Genomic DNA, 17,160 nt, shown 5'->3' with positions numbered 1-17,160 from the left:
CTTCCTCATAGATGAGCAGGAGTCCCCATACCAGAGGTCCCCCTCCGGCCTGAGCTCTCCTCCCCGTCTCCATCCTCCAGCTGGCAGGGTGTGCACCGGCTCTGCTGCCGCTGCCCGGGTTGCCATGGTGAGCTGGCTGCTGCCTGGCTCTTGGCTGGGGACCCAGGAGGCCTGCCCCCGGTGGCCCTGCCTGAACCTCACCATGGCAGTCTGGCAGGAGGCATTTAGGAGCAGGCGCCTTGCCTCAGCCTCTCCTTCAGGTGCCCAGACTGCGGGCTCCCCCGTGTCTGGCTGCATTTCCACATACCCAGGTTAGGCTCCATGTGCAGACGTGCTGCTGCCTTCCCAGTAGCTGCGGGCATGGCCGCTCCTCCTCTCCCCTCGTACCTATTTCTTCCCTTAGAGATCGGGCCTCTGGAGCTGCACAGCCTTGGGACTTGGGGCCCCAGGCTGCCCCTCAGTGTGTAGCGGCTATCTCCAGGTGTGGGCCAAAGGTCAAGGGCAAAGTGCAAGGCCTTGGACTGTATGTGTCTGGCTGTCCTGCGTGCTTGTTCCCGGTCTGTCTCTCTGGTTAGCCTGTTTGTGCAGCCCGGAGCTGCCCGGTCTACCTGTGATCAGTCAGTTTGTGCACATGTGTCAGGCAGCCTTGCTCCTGAACCTGTGTCTCCACCTCTCTGGCCAGCCCGTGTGTGTGTGTCTCTCTCTGTGGCCTCTTTCTGCTTGCCTTCTCTCTTTCCAGAGTCAGGGGCTCTTCCTAGGCTCTTGAGTCCAGGGATGTGGATCTTAGAGCTCTGCCTGTCTCCCATGTGGCCCCATCTCCCTTTTCCTGATTCACCAGCAGCCCCAAGGTCTTCTATTCTGGGAGGGAGGAAGCTGAGTCTGTGGGTGTGGGTTGGGGGGAAGACTTTTGCCCACCCCAGTGTTGAGGCATGTACTGGGAGTCTTCTGGGGGTATCCTTGTAGGTGGACCAGTCTCCCCACCTTATCTGGCCTGCTTTGGTAAGTGATGGCCAAAGGTTTGGGGGCAGCAGCCACCTGCCTGCCCCCATCCCTACTGCACTGCTACCACTGTGAGTGTGGCTGACCCAACTCCCTGCCCCTCCATCCCCAGGGCTTCTTCCGCCGCAGCATCCAGAAGAACATGGTGTACACGTGTCACCGGGACAAGAACTGCATCATCAACAAGGTGACCCGGAACCGCTGCCAGTACTGCCGGCTGCAGAAATGCTTCGAAGTGGGCATGTCCAAGGAGTGTGAGTGCCGCAGGGCCGGGGCCAGTCCATGCACTAGGCAGGGCGCAAGCATCTGGTCCCTAAAGCCAGGGGAGCAGGGGTGTGTGGATGTGAACACGTGTGCCCTCTGTGTGGTGTGTAAGCTGGTGATAGAGTACAGTCCCTGTGTGCTGCAAGGACCTGTCTGTCTCATCAGCTGTGTGTCCATGTGTGGCTAGCCCTTCCTGTTTGTGTGTGGCAGGCTGTGGGTGCTCCCAGCAGGCTTGCATCCAGGCCCTGGGTGGCTTTGGGGTGGGGCTCAGAGACATCCCTGAGCCCTTCCAGATTGTGTATCTTAGGACAAGGGTGCTGCTGCTTGGTATTTGTGTGGCAAGGGTTGGGGCTTCAGGCAGAGGAATCTGAGAGCCATTGTCTGGTGAAGACTGGGACCTGGAGTTGGAAGAGAGAATTGGGACTTCTCAGATCCCAGAGGAACGGGGGTTTCCAGTTCGGGCTCAGCTGAGGCCTGGTGGAGGGAGAGAGGGAGGGCTGGACAGGGAGACCCTCTTGTGTTGAATCATGGGTGTTGCCGTGGTGACCGGTGATTGATGATGTCAGAGATAAATGACGCTGACAGACGCCTCCTTGTCTGCGTGGCCGTTGCCATGGAGCCTGAGCCTTGGGGGATGGGGTAAGGGAGGGCGCTGTAGGACCCTCTAGCCCTTTGTGGGCAGGGCAGTGGAAGAAGGAAGTGGGGAGGGGACATGGAGGGGGACACAAGGAGCCCCAGACAGGAGCAGAGGGACCTGGTAGCACCAGCCACCTCCTGCCACAGGAGTCAGGGGCTCTGTTGTCCAGAGCCCAGGAAGTGGTGGCTCCAGGCTGCAGAGTAGGTGACAACTTAGGACCCGAAGGCCTGGGACCCTTCCCTGCAGGGCCCAGCACCTCCTCCTCCCTCTGCTTCTGCCACCTTCTGTTCCCAGAGCTTTTCATCGCAGAAGGACCAGGGTGGGGACCCCCTCTCCCTCCCACCGCCAACTCCCCCTTTCCCTCCCTCCCTCCTCCTCTCTGGCTGCTCTGTGCCCTGGAGCTGAGCAGCTGCCATTTCAATAGAATTAAAGCTTCCGAATGATAAACGTCTTGTCACAGCTGCAATTTTCTCTTCCCAAATTATCCCCGCACTCTCCCTCTCCCTTCTCTCCCTTGTACTTTATTGAATTTGCAGAATCGACATGAGTGATCTCCAAATTATGCCAGCCCCCTCACCCCACCCGCTGCCCCCACCCTGGGCCCCCCACCCCCACCCTGCCTTCCTCCAGCGTCAGCAGCCGCCACCACTGGCCCTGTGAGTGATTGTGTGTCTGGGATAATCGGCTGGTAACGACCCCATCGCTTCTTTAAAGCCGAGTGGTGTGTGCGGCTCAGCGCCCCCGGTGATTTGTCAGCTCCCCCGGCTAATGGGCCGAGAGATTCTCCTGCCCGGGCCCCCCACTCTCAGGCTGGGGAGCCCTACTCTTCGCCTGCCCGAGAAGCTGCTCTCAGTCAGCCCCAGGGATCCCCGGGAGACCACCACCAGGAGGGAGAGCCGGGGGCCAGTGGAGGCAGGAGTGGGTCCTTGCTGGAGGCAGAGGGTATGGGGCAGGGAGGCAAAGAGCACAGAGCTGGGACACTCCACACACGTGCTGTGCTTTCAGCCCTGGACCCCGGCACCCTGGAGTGTGGGCTGGAGTAGAGGTGTCGGGGTGCGGGCTCCATTCTGGCGAGCTGGCCAAGGGCGCGTGTGCCGAGGTCCTGGCCCTGGGTCAGACACTGGGTGCGTGGGTCGGGTGGGCACAGAGGGATGGACTGTGTGTTGACGTCCTGCCTGCTTGAGCACTCCTGTGTGCGCCTGCACCAGGTGACCTCCGCAGCCGGCGGCTCTCTGTGCGGGGGGATGGGCTGCAGCTGGACCTCTTCCCCCACCTGCCGTCTAACCCTGGCCTCCGTGCTCCACAGCCGTGAGGAACGACCGGAACAAGAAGAAGAAGGAGGCACCCAAGCCCGAGTGCTCCGAGAGCTACACGCTGACGCCGGAGGTGGGCGAGCTCATCGAGAAGGTGCGCAAAGCGCACCAGGAGACCTTCCCCGCCCTCTGCCAGCTGGGCAAGTACACTACGGTATGGATCCCGGCCTGGGCGGGGGGGGGGGGGGGGGGGACACCTTTCTTCTGCCAGGCCTGCCCCTCTGCACCTCTGCCTGTGCCTCTGCATCCTCCCCTCCCTCTCTCCTCTTCCACTGCCTCCTCTCCCCAAGCTTTTAGGAAGTGAAGGTGGGTAGAGGGCAGGCCTGCGGGGACTGGTAGACCCAGGCCGAGAAGGGGGCTGCAAGGGGAAGGCCCTCACTCTCCCTCGTCCTCCCAGAACAACAGCTCAGAACAGCGTGTCTCTCTGGACATCGACCTCTGGGACAAGTTCAGTGAACTCTCCACCAAGTGCATCATTAAGACTGTGGAGTTCGCCAAGCAGCTGCCCGGCTTCACCACCCTCACCATCGCTGACCAGATCACTCTCCTCAAGGCTGCCTGCCTGGACATCCTGGTGAGGGTCTGCACCCGCCCACCTGGGCACCACCCCATGTGCTTGGAGGATGTCCTGCTACTCAAATAAGCACCTTTCTAAACATTCACCTGGAATCGACCTGGCCAAATGCCCACCCACCCAGACAATGGCACTTCCCTTCCCCCGTGTGTCCCCCTGTCCACTTAGCCACTCAGCACTCACATGTGCACTGGTTCACCCATTCACCTGTACACGCCTCCATCCACCCTCAGCCCATCTTTCCATCGAACTTTCCATCCAGCCGCTCATCTTCCCATCTGTTCAGCCTAATAAAGATTCACCTGGGACCCTGTGTGGCCAGGCCTTGAACTGGGTGTCAGGAACAGAGGTGAACACCCCACTGTCCTCTCTCTGGAAAATCTTCTTTTGGTGGAGGCAACAGATATGTAAACAGAGGTTGCAAAATGGTGATAAGTGCTGGCTGGAGATGGGGGAGGGCTGTCCCCTCTCTGTAGGACAGAGAGCCGCACTGCTGGGCCCGAGGGAAGATGCCCCAAAAGGAGATAGCTTTTAGGGGCTTGTAGAAAGGGCATGCGAAAAGCCTGCTGATGTGGCCCCAGCTGGATTCAGGGGACTGCAGGACATCTGGTGGGGCCAGAGGGTGGCCTGGACTGGAGGCAGGATCGGTGGGGGGGCTGGGATTGTCAAATCCAAGGCTGGAGGGAGGACTGTCCTCCCTGTCATCCCTGATAGTCTCAGCCCACCTGTTCCCTCCCTGCCACCTCCAAGGTAGGGAACCTGAGACATGACCAGGCTGCTCTTCCTGGTGGGGGTGGGGTGGGAGGTGGGATGCAAGAGGCAGGATTAGGGTTTGACAGAGTTGAAGATGGCACACATTTATTGAGCTCTTGTGTACCCAGTCCTGCTAACTGTAGACATAAATCCACTATGGTCTTTGCCTTCCTGGAAATTCTAGTTTCTCTTAATTCTCCGTGTGGAGGCAGGATGATCTAGGTCAGCACTGTCTAATATGGTAGCCGCTGGCCATGTGTGGCTATTTAAATTTAAATTAATTAAAATTTAATTGAGTTCAGTTCCTCAGTTGCATTAGCCACATTTCAAGTGCCCAACAGCCACACCACGTTGTGGGTTGTGACTGCTGTATTGAATGGTGTCCATCGTTGAGAAGGTTCTGGCGGACAGCACTGGACCTGGCTGCTGGCCAGGTGGTCCTGGGGGGATGCTGTGCTGGAAGTGCTGGGGGTGGGGTGTGAGTTCTTGAACTCGAGAATCCTCTGCACCCAGATCCTGCGGATCTGCACGCGGTACACGCCCGAGCAGGACACGATGACCTTCTCGGACGGGCTCACCCTGAACCGGACCCAGATGCACAACGCCGGCTTCGGCCCTCTCACAGACCTGGTCTTTGCCTTCGCCAACCAGCTGCTGCCCCTGGAGATGGATGACGCTGAGACTGGGCTGCTCAGCGCCATCTGCCTCATCTGTGGAGGTGGGCAGGGGGCCCGGGTCTAGCGGCCAGGCCCTGGGTGGTGGTGCAGCCCCAAGAGCCTCTCCTGGGGAGGAGCTTGGGGATCATCAGAGCAGAAGGGGAACTTGGCCCCTGTCAGATCCCTCACAGAGGGGCAGAGTGTGGTCTGTGGCCACATGACGAGGGAGCAGTGATGGAGACCTGAGCTCTGGGTCCCTATTTCCGGGCAGCGCTCCTTCTAGGGGGCTTACGTGTGATGGCTTGAAGGTCTGACCACCCTTGTTCAAGTCCTGGCCAACCTGTGACCCATAGCAGGTTGCTGAACTTCTCTGAGCCTGTGTTTCTGTAAAATGGGGGCAATAATGGTCTCCACCTCATAAAGTTGATGGGAGGATTAAGGAAGTAATAAATAAGGCACAGTGTGCCCAGAGTAAGAGCCAGTAAATGTTGGCTGCTGTTACTATTTTATTGTTACGAGTTCTGCCATATTGTGCTGGTGTCCAGAATAATGGGCAGGATGGGAGACCCGCCTCTGCTTAAGGATGGCACTACCCGTGTTCAGCGGTCCCACCCCCGTGAACTGGGCTGTCAGGGCTGGCAAACCCTGTCCTCAGCTCCTCTTTGCTCACATTTAAGAACCTCTTATGGCCTTTCTAGCAGCACACAGACCCCCCCTCCACTGCCCTGTGTGGGGAGCCCAGGGACTAGAGACTCAGCCCGTGGCCTGGGCAGGTGTGCCCCCTGGTGGTCAAGGCTGGGAACTCGGCTGTGTTCCTTGCTTGGCCAGGGCAACTGCTCAGCTGGCATCTCTGCTTCCTCAGACCGGCAGGACCTGGAGCAGCCAGACAGAGTGGACATGCTGCAGGAGCCGCTGCTTGAGGCACTGAAGGTCTATGTGCGGAAACGGAGGCCCAGCCGCCCACACATGTTCCCCAAGATGCTAATGAAGATCACAGACCTGCGGAGCATCAGTGCTAAGGGTGAGGCTCCTATACCTGCAGGGATGCCCCATGTGTCTGCTGCAGGCAGGCCTCAATGCCTGTCCCAGGGCCAATAGGGTCAGACCCCCAGCGTCTGAGCCCACACCCCTCGTCTTTGTGCCCAGGTCAATGCCCCACTCACCTGGACTCCCCCATGCCCAGGTGACCCCCTGCCTGTGAACCCCGTGGCAGTGTCATCTCTGCACCGTAGTTAAGGGCATGGCTCTGGAACCAGACCACGTGGGTGTGTGTCCTTGAGCAGGTTAGGCAACAGCTCTTGAGCCTCCATTTCCCATCCTAGGAGTGGGGATAATGACGGTGTTTACTAAGTTGTTGTGAGATGTCAGTAGAATAGTCCATAGCACACAGCACACGGGAAGGGCCCAGTGTCAAACCCAGGCAGTCTGACCCCAGAGCCCGAGTTCGGAATCACTGTGCCCTGCTGCCCCCCACGTGTAGGGGCTTAAGAGAGCTGGCTCATGTCAGAGAGCTGAGCCCTGAGATCAGTGCGTGGTGGAAGCTGATACCAGTAATACTGATCCTCCTACCTCCTACCCCCTCCCTCTTGGAGCCACCCTTGCTTGCCGGGCTGGAGGACTGGGGTGGGCACACTGACCTCTGTCTGTCCTTTCCTGCAGGGGCTGAGCGGGTGATCACGCTGAAAATGGAGATCCCGGGCTCCATGCCACCTCTCATCCAGGAAATGCTGGAGAACTCAGAGGGCCTGGACACTCTGAGCGGACAAGCGGGGGGTGGGGGGCGGGATGGGGGCGGCCTGGCTCCCCCACCTGGCAGCTGCAGCCCCAGCCTCAGCCCCAGCTCCAACAGAAGCAGCCCGGCCACCCACTCCCCGTGACCGCCCGCGCCCCGTGGACACAGCCCTTGCCCCATGCCCTGGCTTTTTTTTGCCTTTCTACCAATCATGCGACCCCTGCCAGCCCTGCCCCTCACCTGTCCTCCCCTGGGGACCAGAGGGAGAAGGCGGCGACTCTTCGACTCATCGGACAGAGGCGAGGCCGGCCAAGATGGACTCCAGCTCCTGCGGCCTGGGCTGACATCGAGGGCCAGGCCGTGAACTGAGTGAGGACTTCTAGTCTTGGGTGTCAGGTCTCGGGATGGGGCCTGGGGGCCTCGTGTTCATCAAGACACCCTCCGCCCACCTCGCCACATCTTCATCACCAGCAAATGCCAGGACCTGGCTCCCCCATCCTCAGAACTTGCAAGCCATTGCCCCCCACCCCTGGTTGGGGAACCCCCCTGCCTCGGTTGGTGACAGAAGGGGTGGGCCAGGGGTGGGGGAGTCCCCCTGTACATACTCTGCCGTACCAACCCCCAGGTATTAATTCTCGCTGGTTTTGTTTTTATTTTAATTTTTTTTTGGTTTTGATTTTTTTAATAAGAATTTTCATTTTAAGCACATTTATACTGAAGGAATCTGTGCTGTGTATTGGGGGGAGCTGGATCTAGAGCTGGAGGGGGTGGTCCTAGGGGAGGGAAGCGGCTCAGAAGGGGCTCCCACTCTCTCTCTGTCCCTGTGCCCCCAGCCCTCCTCCCCAGCCTTTTCCTCCTTGGTTTTTTCTTCAAAACTGTGAAGTACTAACTTTCCAAGGCCTGCCCTCCCCTTCTCCCTCTGCCTAACCACTGGGCATGGACAGCTTCTGGGCAACCCCTAGAAGGAGGGGGGCTCACCCAAGAGATGGGGCAGGGACGAAGCCAGGGGGCCCTCAGAACACGAGTGTGTGTTTCTCAGCCCTGTGTCCTTGGCCAACCTGCCTCTCCATCAGGGGCCACATCATCTTAGCCCTCCAGTCCTCTTGTGCCCCTCCCCCATGAAGGGGCTGGCCAGGGGTTCCGAGCCCTGCCCCCCAGCCTCACAGCCACCAGCACCACCCACAGGGCCCCCCCCCCCAGACACACACACACACACACACACACAGTGGACAGAAGGGCCGACAGACACACGTGGCCTGACTTCCTCCATTTTCCTGGCCTGCCCCCTACCCACACCCATGCCCCCTCCTTGCCCCGCAGGACGGGCCTACAGGGGGTCCCCTCCCCTCCCCCCTGCACCCCTGGACTAGGGGAGCTGGCTCTGCCCTGCCCTCCTTGTTCCAGAGCTGGGGTCTCATCCCCCCGGAGCCCGCTGGTGCACCTGTTACTGTTGGACTTTCCACTGAGATCTACTGGATAAAGAATAAAGTTATATTTATTCTACACATGCCTCAGAGCCTCCCTGCCTCGCCGCCTTATCTGGGTGTCTGGGCAGGGGGCTGGGGTCGGGGATGGGCACTGGGGTGAGCTGCCTTTGGAGCCTACCTTGCTGTGCTGGGGTCTTTGGAGACCCTATGGAAGGAAACGGGCCTGCCCTTCTGTGGGAACCCCTGGGACTGGGATCCTTCACAGCCGGTGTCAGGGAGCTGCAGTGTGGAGACAGGGAGGGGGCGAGAGGGAGATACTGCCCAGGCCTTCAGAGAGTCCCCAGGCTGAGGGAGACAGCCAGCCTCGGCCCTCAGAGAGTCCCCTTGAAAAGGCAGAGGTTTGGTCTAGGGGTCACATAGTGGCAGAGAAATTCTATTTTTGGAGTGACCACAGATGACCTTCACAGCAGGACTGGCAGTTGGCATGCGGACTTGGGTCAGGGGCTCATTGCAACCTAATGAGAACTCGGGATGGTGATGGAAGCCTGAGAGGCCTGCCCATCCATCCCTCTGCCTCTAGGAAGGACTACCCTGCCCGCCCATCCACCCTTAAGGTCACTCTGTCGGCAGAAGGCACAAAGGACAAGAGGATCGAGTGTGACAGGGCTTGAGGGTCCTCAGAAACCAGTTTTGCCCACCACCCCTCGTGCTACACATCAAGGCCCAGAGAGGGCAGTGCCCTTGGCCAGGGTCACACAGCAAGTTAGTAGCAGAACAGGGACCAGTACTAAGGGCTCCCACCTCTCAGCCAGGGCTCTTTCCTGGATCCCTGAAGCCCCTAAAGAAGCATCAGAACTGATGTTTGGGACGTCTGGGGAGGTGGCAGTTGAGGCTGCCTTTGGGGATGTTTAGCAGGGCGCCCGGGGAGGAAGGGATTCCTGAGCGGGAAGGGTTCCTGCCACTGGGGTCCACCTGCCATTCTTACTTCAGCCATCAGGTGGCAGAAGCTCCTCACTTATCTAGCATTCCAGCCCAAGTTGGATCTGATCTGAGGACAGAGGCTTTCTTCCTCTAGCAAATATTTCCTAACATTTTCTTTATGAAGCAGACAGAAAATTAACATAACATACTTACACACATGTTTTTAAAAATCACTAGTCTGTCACACTGCATTGTAAAGGAGAAACGCAGGGAAAGTACTGTGAGTCTCAGTATGTGGATCCCTGGGCACAGCCACTGGGCGGATAGGACACAGTCCTATGCTTGCTTCTATTTTTAACGAATATTTGGATTTAAAAGGAGTAAGATGGTCAGACCCTAGTCTGTACAAGAAGCCCAGGAAAGTTTAAAAAGAATTTGAGTGGATGTTGAAATAAAACCTAATCATGAATAATAAAACCATGCAAAAAAAAAAAAAATCCCCAAACTAAACCTTTAATGATTTATATGTAAAACTGAGTCAGGTTTTGGGCTCAGGTAATTATAAAGCGGTTGTTCACTATGTAAATGTCAGTGGGACATTCTAAAATTGTGTGTGACAATACTTTATTGTGAGGGCACACATTAGCATTCTACCCCTGCCCACCAAATGGCAACAGGGTTCCCCTCATCGTGATGACTAAAGCAGTGGGATAGTAATTTTGCTGCTGGGGCCCTCTGGAGCTTGAGGTCGCCCTGGATGGTCCACAGTGCATCACCATAGAGGAGAGTTTCTCATCCACGGCACAAGTGACATTTGGGGCTGGGAATTATTTGTTGTGAGGGCCTGTCCCACACATTATAGGATGTTTAGCAGCATCCTTGGTCTCTATCCCTAGTCATACCTTCCCCCAAGCTGTGACAACAAAATATGTCTACAGACATGGCCAAATGTCCCTTGGGGGGTAAAATCACCCCTCAGCTGAGAACCACTGCTGTAGAGTCTGGTCATTGAGGACTGGCAGGTGCTTTGCACGGGCCTATGGGAGCGCAGCGCAGAGGCATTTAACCAGGTCTAGAACAGGGCTTGGAAGTCTTCCTGGAAGAGGTGTCCCCTCTCAGCTAAATCTCTAGGGGGAAGAGTTGGCCAGTGGGATTACAGAGGTAGTAAATGGTTTCCTGTGATCAGAAATCATCACGAGCTCCACGTTTTAACCACTTCGGGTTTTGGTTGGAATGGTAGAAGAGGTGAGGCAGAGGTCAGGTCAAGGCCAGTTCAGGAGCTGGATTTGATCCTGAGGGTGATGAGAGTGAAGGATTTTAAGTCAGTGAGTGACGTGTTCAGACAGGCATTGTAAGGGGCGGGAGCAGAGGCTGAGGGAGGAGTAGTCCAGGCCATCGGTGATGGTCTGGCCCTGCGCAGCCCCTGAAGGGGTGGGAAAGAGTGGGCAAAGGGAGGAAATGCTTAGGTGGTGAAACAGGAGGACCCAGTGACTGATGGGACGGAAGCTGGGCAGAGGACGGCCTATGGCAACAACGGATGGAGGTAGCCTGGGTGGATGGAGATGCCAGCCACTGAGAGGAGAGCCAAGGGAGTCAGGGTGACATCTGAGTTACTGGTGACCCTCCCCTCTCCGTCCCCCACCCAGCTCCTGCCAGCTTGCTGGCCTCCAACACTCCAGCTTATTCCTGCCTCAGGACCGTTCCTTCCAACAGGAATGCTCTTCCTGGGGACGCTTCCTGGCTAGCCCCTTCCTCCTTTCTGCTCCATGTCACTCCTCAAGGATGTCCCTCTCTAGCCCCTTACTCTTCCCACTAGCTGGTGGTACCGTCTGTATTTATTGTCTGTCTTCTCCACCAGAACATAAGCTTCAGGAAGACAGGTTTTGTTCACCACTGGAGCCCAACATATGGATCTGCTCTGTTCAATACAGCAGCCACTTGCCACCGGTGGTGGCCTAGTCTTAGAGATGTGACTGCTCCAAACTGAGATGTGCTCCAAGGGCCGAACACACACAGCCTTTAAAGACTTAGTACAAAACAAAGAAGATAAAGTATCTGCTCAATACTTTTTAAAACGGATGGTGTGTTGAAATATTTTGGATATATTGGTTAAAGAAAATATATTCCTAAAATGAATTTCACGTTTCCTTTCCCTTTTTAAATGTGACTGACTAATGGAAAACTTAAAATTCCATAGGTGGCTCACTTCCTGTTTCTACAGAACAGATTTCGAACATGGCCTGGCATACGATCTGTGCACAAGAAACATTTGTTGAATGAATACATACGGAAAACAGCTGGACATCCACACCTGAATTTGTATGGAAGGGTCCAGGATAGAGACACAGAACTGAGCATCGTCAGAGAGATGGTAGCACACGCCATGGAGCCATGATGAGCCTTGGGCCTCAGACACATCTCCGGTCCCTCATCCAGTGCAAATTTCCTAAGCACCTACTATGGGCCTGTGAGGAGGAGGCTCCACCTCTGACTTGAGCACTGGGCTGTCTGTCCAGGAAGGCATCTGTTTGCTTCCCAAGTGAGACCAAAAGGCAGGTAGGCATCAGCTGGGGGGAGGAGGGGCTGTGGAGAGGGAGGCCACTCCAGGCAAAGGAACAGCATGGTGAAACACTTGTAAGCAAAATCCGGTACTGTGCTGGTAGAAACAGAAAATTCCATCTGGTTTGCAGTGCAGAAACTTTGGGGAAGCTGGGGTGATGGGGCTGGAGACCTCATGAAGGGCCAGAAGCTGGATGAGTGGGGCTTCAGAAGCCTCGTCCAGGTGCTGGACTGATCCCAAGGACAGGGGAGCCCCAAGGGCATAAGTAGGGGGGGCCATTCAGAAAGATACCTCTGGCTGCTGTGTGGAGTCCAGGCAGGCAAGCTGAGGAAGAGGAATGAGGGAAAGGAGAACAGAAAGGGAACAGCCAGAGATGTAGAAGGAAACTGGGCAGCATGGGGCCCTGGCAGCCTGCTCAGCAGGGTCTGAGGAAGCCCCAGAGATATGGTCAGATGGTGGCCCCTGGATTTTTCACTTGGGTGCTGACTCACTGGAGTGAAGGAGGAAGCAGATGGGGGTAGAGAGACAAGAAGGGGGCAGGAGGTAGCCGGGTAGACAGCTCTTCGTATTCAGGGCAGGGTGGGTGGGGTGGAGGGAGACGGTGGTGACTGCAGGGAAATGCAGGAATAGGAGCCCGTTTTGGGAGAGATTTCTTCTGAGGTTGGAAGAGACTTAACTATGTTTATGGACTAGGATAACAGTAGCAGGGTGGGGAGGGTAAAAATAGAAAAGACCAACCCCTGCCCTCTGACCCCACTGCCCACCCCCACTCTACCTCCATGAAAGGAGGGCCCAGCCACCTGGCCCAGGCCGCAGGGCAGAGAGGGCAGTGGTGCCCGCAGGCCCTACCAGGCTGAGACCTGCCCAGGGTGCCCCTCCTGTGTGGGCTCCATCAGGAGGGGAGACCTTCCTGCGATGCCCCTGCAGGTAGGGCGGGAGCCACTGTGGTTGCTGCTGGCACTGGATCCTGGCCACCCACACAGTGCATCTCAGAGATCACACACACAGCTCACACGGGGCACACAGACGCACACACACCCCCACAGCTCACACAGGATTTACGCATGCACGCACATACACAAAGAGCTCACATAGGCTTATGTGTGAGTGGGCACACATAGCTCACACCGTCTATACGTGTCGTGTAGCGTGTGCACATACACAGACAGCCCACACAGAGGCCACGCCTCAGTCTGAACAAGCAGAGGCCCCTGGGATGCTGGTATCACAGTTGTTTCTGTCCCCAGTAAAACAGCCAGGTTACCACCTGAACCTCCCCTTGCTCTGCTCGCCTCTTGTCCACTTTCTCCCCGCCCCTCTGGCCACCTTCCTTTCTGCCTGGATCGTGGCATCAAGGACCAGCCTTGGTTCATTCGATGCCCCCAGCTCGGCTGGGAGCTCCAGGGAAGTGAGGATGCTGCCCCGCGGGTCACACCCCCCCGCGCGTTCTCTGCTGGGCAGGGGGTCCTGCGAACAGTGGGTGCGGAACCACTTCTCGTTCCGGGGTGGTGGCATCCGGCCTCTGACCTCACCCCCACGCCGAGGCGATGCTAGATGGCCAGATCCTGGCGGACGGTGGCCAGCGACGCCTTGCTGCGGCCGCTGCCGCCCTCGCTGTCTCCGGCTGGCGCCCGGTGCGCGTAGGCGGGCGGGGCGTAGGGGTCGGGGCCAGGGCGCCGGGCAGGCAGGGCGGGCGGCGGCGGCGGCGGCGGCGGCGGCGGGAGCAGCTGCTGCGCCTCCTCGTGCGCGCGATTGCAGCGGTTGTCGCGCTCGGCCGTCTGGCTGCAGCGGCCGGCGCGCGGGCGGCCCTTCCAGAGCAGGTGGCCCAGCTCGGCCACGCTGAGCAGCGCCGAGAGCAACCCCACGGCGAAGTAAAAGACCACGAAGACGGTCTTCTCGGTGGGCCGACTCACGAAGCAGTCCACCGTGTGCGGGCACGGCGGGCCGGCGCACGCGAAGTGCGGGGCCACGCGGAAGCCGTAGAACAGCGCCTGGCCGCCCAGGAAGGCCAGCTCGGCCAGCAGGCGCAGCGCCACGCTCAGCAGGTAGCACCGGCGCGCGCGGCGACCCCCGGGGCGCCCCGGGGTCCCCGGCGCCCCCGCCCCGGCGTCCGCGTCGCCCGGCTCCTTGCTGGCCCGGTGCATGGAGTAGATGACGAAGAGCACCGGCGGCGCCGAGAGCAGCAGGATGTGGAAGAGCCAGAAGCGGTAGTGAGAGACGGGGAAGGCGCGATCGTAGCAGGTCTGGCGACAGCCCGGCTGCAACGTGTTACACACGAACTCCTCCTGCTCGTCCTCGAACACGGCGCCGCCCACCGTGGCCAGCACCAGGATTCGAAAGATCAGCATGACCACCAGCCACAGGCGGCCCACGAGCGGCGACTGCAGCTGCACGGCGTCCAGCAGGGAGCCGAGGAACGCCCACTCCCCCATGGCGCTGGGGACAGACGCGGGGCGGACAGTCAGGGGCCGGGAAGGATCGGGTCCCCCAGCCCTCCGAACCCGTCGTGGTGGGGTCACTTAGACCTCCTCTAACTTTGAGGTGAGCCAGGGGGTCAGCTAGGCCTAGGTTTAGCAGGGACTTTGAGGAAATTAAGGACAGTATGGGGGGGGGGGGGCGGGAGGGGTTCAGTGCTTCTCAACTGTGGTGTCCTTCTCTTTGGGGCCGATGGGCACTGGGCAGGCGCTCTACCCGGTGCTCTAGTCAGACACCTTTGGTCCTGGTTGGTTGGACCCTGTGCTCCTCCAGAGTCCCAGTTCATGGGAAAGGAACTTGGAGATCAGACCCGCCAGCCCCTGACTGCATTTGTAGAAGCAGAAACCCCAGGACGCTTTCTATGGGCAAGAGTGGTACCCCAAACCCAGGACTGCCATCCAGTTTGGTACCCCTGGGAAAGCTGGAGCCAGCAAACCCAGAGGGACTCACCTCCTTTCTCCGCCCACTGCTTCTCTTGTCCTTTTTACTACTGTGAACTCCTCTCAGAATTGAAGAGTGGACACAAAGGTATCCCCACTTCCATGACTCTGTCAGGATCCTTTGTCCGAGGTGTCTCCTGCCATTTGATCCCAGCGTGGCAGAATGCTAGCCCCAGGCTTCTCCCATCTCCTCCCTGGTGTCCCTCTGCTTCCAGTTTCCCGTATCTCACGAGAACCTCCCCAACACACACACTCAACCCCCGACAGGTCCCACAGGTCCCTGATGCTCCTAGACCCTCACCCATCCCCACTCACCCTGTTGCTGGAACTGGGATGTTAAAGCTGAGTGAAGGATCTTGGGAGACGTCTGGGACCTGTTCCTCCTGGTCCCTCTTTCATTTTCCCTTTTGGATTTGGCCAGGACGGATGACAAGACAGGATGGCTGAGAGGGGCTAGCTCTCCCCCTTCTCTTAAAGGGACAGGGTGACTCTATTGGCTGGCTCCACCCCTGGGAACAGACCCAGGGCCACGCCCCTTGCTGGCCCTCCCTTTCCATCCCCCCTCACGCACCTATACCCCCACCCTCATCCCCATCCCACAACTGTGTCTCCAACTGGAAATTAGAGAAGGGGTTAACCAGAGCTGTGCCTCTTATTGAGGGAACCCATCCCCAACAGACGCCCCTTTAGGGAAGGCCTAGATCCACTACCAACTGACTGTCCCCTTTGAAGGCGGTCCTCAGGCCTGGAGTGGAGTTCGGTGGTCGTGTTGGGGGAACTGGTATTTTAAGAGGCAGCAGACACCTAGTAACTCTCGCTCTAGCTCTGCCACTGCTAACCTTTGACAAGTTACTCAGCTCTTCCAGGCCAGAGTCTCCTGGCTTGTCCACTGGGGAGGCCAGGCCAGGTGACCCCTAAGTCTCCTTCATGGCTCTATGTCTTGATGCTAAGGTCCCATCCATGTTACAGAGAACAAAAAAAGCCCATGCCTGGAAAAAAAATCCTGTATGGAAAAACATTAAGGTCTCAAGAGTGTCTGGCTTTGGTAGTTAAAGCTTTTGCTTCCTTCCTGCTTTTCTGTAATTTCCAGATTTACTATAATGAGCGTGTCATTTTATAATGTGAAAAATAAATAGAGGGAAAGGCTTCTTTTCCCCCATGAGGCTCTGAACTGTCACCTTCTTGGTGGCAGGAGAAGCTGTCCCCTAGGGGAGGGGACTTAGGATGACCTATGGTGACCAGAGCAGCCAGAGAGGGGACACTTCAAGGCTGAGAAGTCTATTTGTCCCTTCTGCCTTTTAAAAAAAATTTTCAGTTTTTTTCAAGTTTGATCATTTTCCTTTGCTGTTTGTTTATTTTTTTGTGTAGGGGGAGGTAATGAGGACTGAACCCAGGACCTCGTGCATCCTAAGCAGGCACTCCGCCACTGAGCTGCATCCTCCCCCACTCTGCCTTTCTAGGCATCTGCCGAGCCTGCACACCGTTCTCCTCCCTCACCTGTGCACCTGCTCTGGGCCAGGCCCTGCTTCGCCCATCACACGAATTAGCTCATTTAATCCCCTTGACGATCCCGGCAGGAGGGAAGCGGAGATTCAGAGGGTCTAAGCCGCTTGGCATAGTCATGCAGCAAGGAATAGCAGGGTCTGACCTCATGCCCAGCCTCACTGGTTCTGAGCTCAAGTTCTTAGGCTCGTCGTGGAAATGTCCCCACTCCAGCCTGGCTGGGCCTCTCAGGTGGTGTCTCACGGCCTGCCAGTCCCTGGGGCTTTGTGTGGGGCTGGTGGGCATCATGCCAGGACTCACTTCTTTGGTGACACTTTCTCTTCTCTTCAGCCATGGGGGCCTGTATGGTTTCCCATGTGCTGTTGGGGGCCTCTGGCCCGATTTCAAGAAGGGGTGGGAAACATGTCTTTCATCTACACTGGCTTAGGGGCCTAGCCCAGCCTGGAAAAACCCTAGGTCACTGCTTGGGAGTGCTGGGGTTCCCTTGGGACAAGGCCTGGGTGGGGAGACACCAGCCTGGACCAAGTCCAAAGGGAAGCACGTGCTGGGGCCCATTCAAAAAACAGGATGTGGGGTGGGGGCACTGCCGACCTCCCCATTCCCAGCCGCCACTTGCTCCTGGCAGAGCTGCTCCCTGACCCCCAATCCCTGCCCCCAGCCATGTGGGCTCTGGGACACACCTCATCTCCCCTGGAACGGTCCCTGCCCTGTCCTCCTGATCACTGCTGGGTCAGGCCACCAGCCCAGCCTGGAAAAAACCCCATCAGATCAGACCCATCTGCCTGTGGAGAGTGGAAAGTGACAGGTGGTGGGCTGGGGGGGCAGGACGTGGAGAGCCCACGGTCACCCTGTGCTGTCCCCAGCCCCTGATACCACAGGGCCAGACACAGGAGGCTCTGCAATCTC

The 17,160-nt window shown here is 57.9% G+C and overlaps 2 protein-coding genes across 9 annotated transcripts in view; one reads left to right on the top strand and one right to left on the bottom strand.

Moving 5' to 3' along the window:
* RARA (retinoic acid receptor alpha) overlaps nt 1-7,222 on the top strand; it is a 42,494-nt gene extending 35,272 nt beyond the window's left edge. For all 7 annotated transcript variants that reach the window (XM_074342863.1, XM_074342864.1, XM_010960446.3 and 4 more), the window contains 6 exons: nt 1,112-1,253; nt 3,207-3,367; nt 3,611-3,787; nt 5,054-5,258; nt 6,059-6,217; nt 6,856-7,222. In XM_074342863.1, coding sequence (XP_074198964.1) covers nt 1,112-1,253; nt 3,207-3,367; nt 3,611-3,787; nt 5,054-5,258; nt 6,059-6,217; nt 6,856-7,073 — 1,062 coding nt within the window. In that variant the 3' untranslated portion in view covers nt 7,074-7,222. The remainder of the gene's footprint in view (nt 1-1,111; nt 1,254-3,206; nt 3,368-3,610; nt 3,788-5,053; nt 5,259-6,058; nt 6,218-6,855) is intronic.
* A 1,031-nt stretch (nt 7,223-8,253) lies between these two features.
* GJD3 (gap junction protein delta 3) lies at nt 8,254-15,799 on the bottom strand. 2 transcript variants are annotated; one of them, XM_074342871.1, is made up of 2 exons: nt 15,067-15,799; nt 8,254-14,272 (listed from the first exon to the last, which is right to left on the bottom strand). In XM_074342871.1, the coding sequence occupies exon 2, from the start codon at nt 14,266-14,268 to the stop codon at nt 13,387-13,389; it is 882 nt and encodes a 293-aa protein (XP_074198972.1). In that variant the 5' UTR covers nt 14,269-14,272; nt 15,067-15,799; the 3' UTR covers nt 8,254-13,386. The 2 variants fall into 2 exon arrangements, with proteins under 2 accessions (XP_074198972.1, XP_074198973.1); XM_074342872.1 differs by lacking the exon at nt 15,067-15,799 and adding an exon at nt 14,762-15,060.
* Between the last annotated feature and the right edge of the window lie 1,361 nt (nt 15,800-17,160).

This window comes from Camelus bactrianus, chromosome 16 (assembly GCF_048773025.1).
Source record: "Camelus bactrianus isolate YW-2024 breed Bactrian camel chromosome 16, ASM4877302v1, whole genome shotgun sequence".
NCBI lineage: Eukaryota > Metazoa > Chordata > Mammalia > Artiodactyla > Camelidae > Camelus > Camelus bactrianus.
The sequence above is the reverse complement of the archived record's forward strand: the minus strand, read 5'-3'. Positions and strand labels throughout refer to the sequence as shown.

What these genes read in the sequence shown, in the direction of transcription:
- GJD3 (XM_074342871.1), bottom strand. Translation starts at nt 14,268, where the DNA reads ATGGGGGAGTGGGCGTTCCTCGGCTCCCTGCTGGACGCCGTGCAGCTG.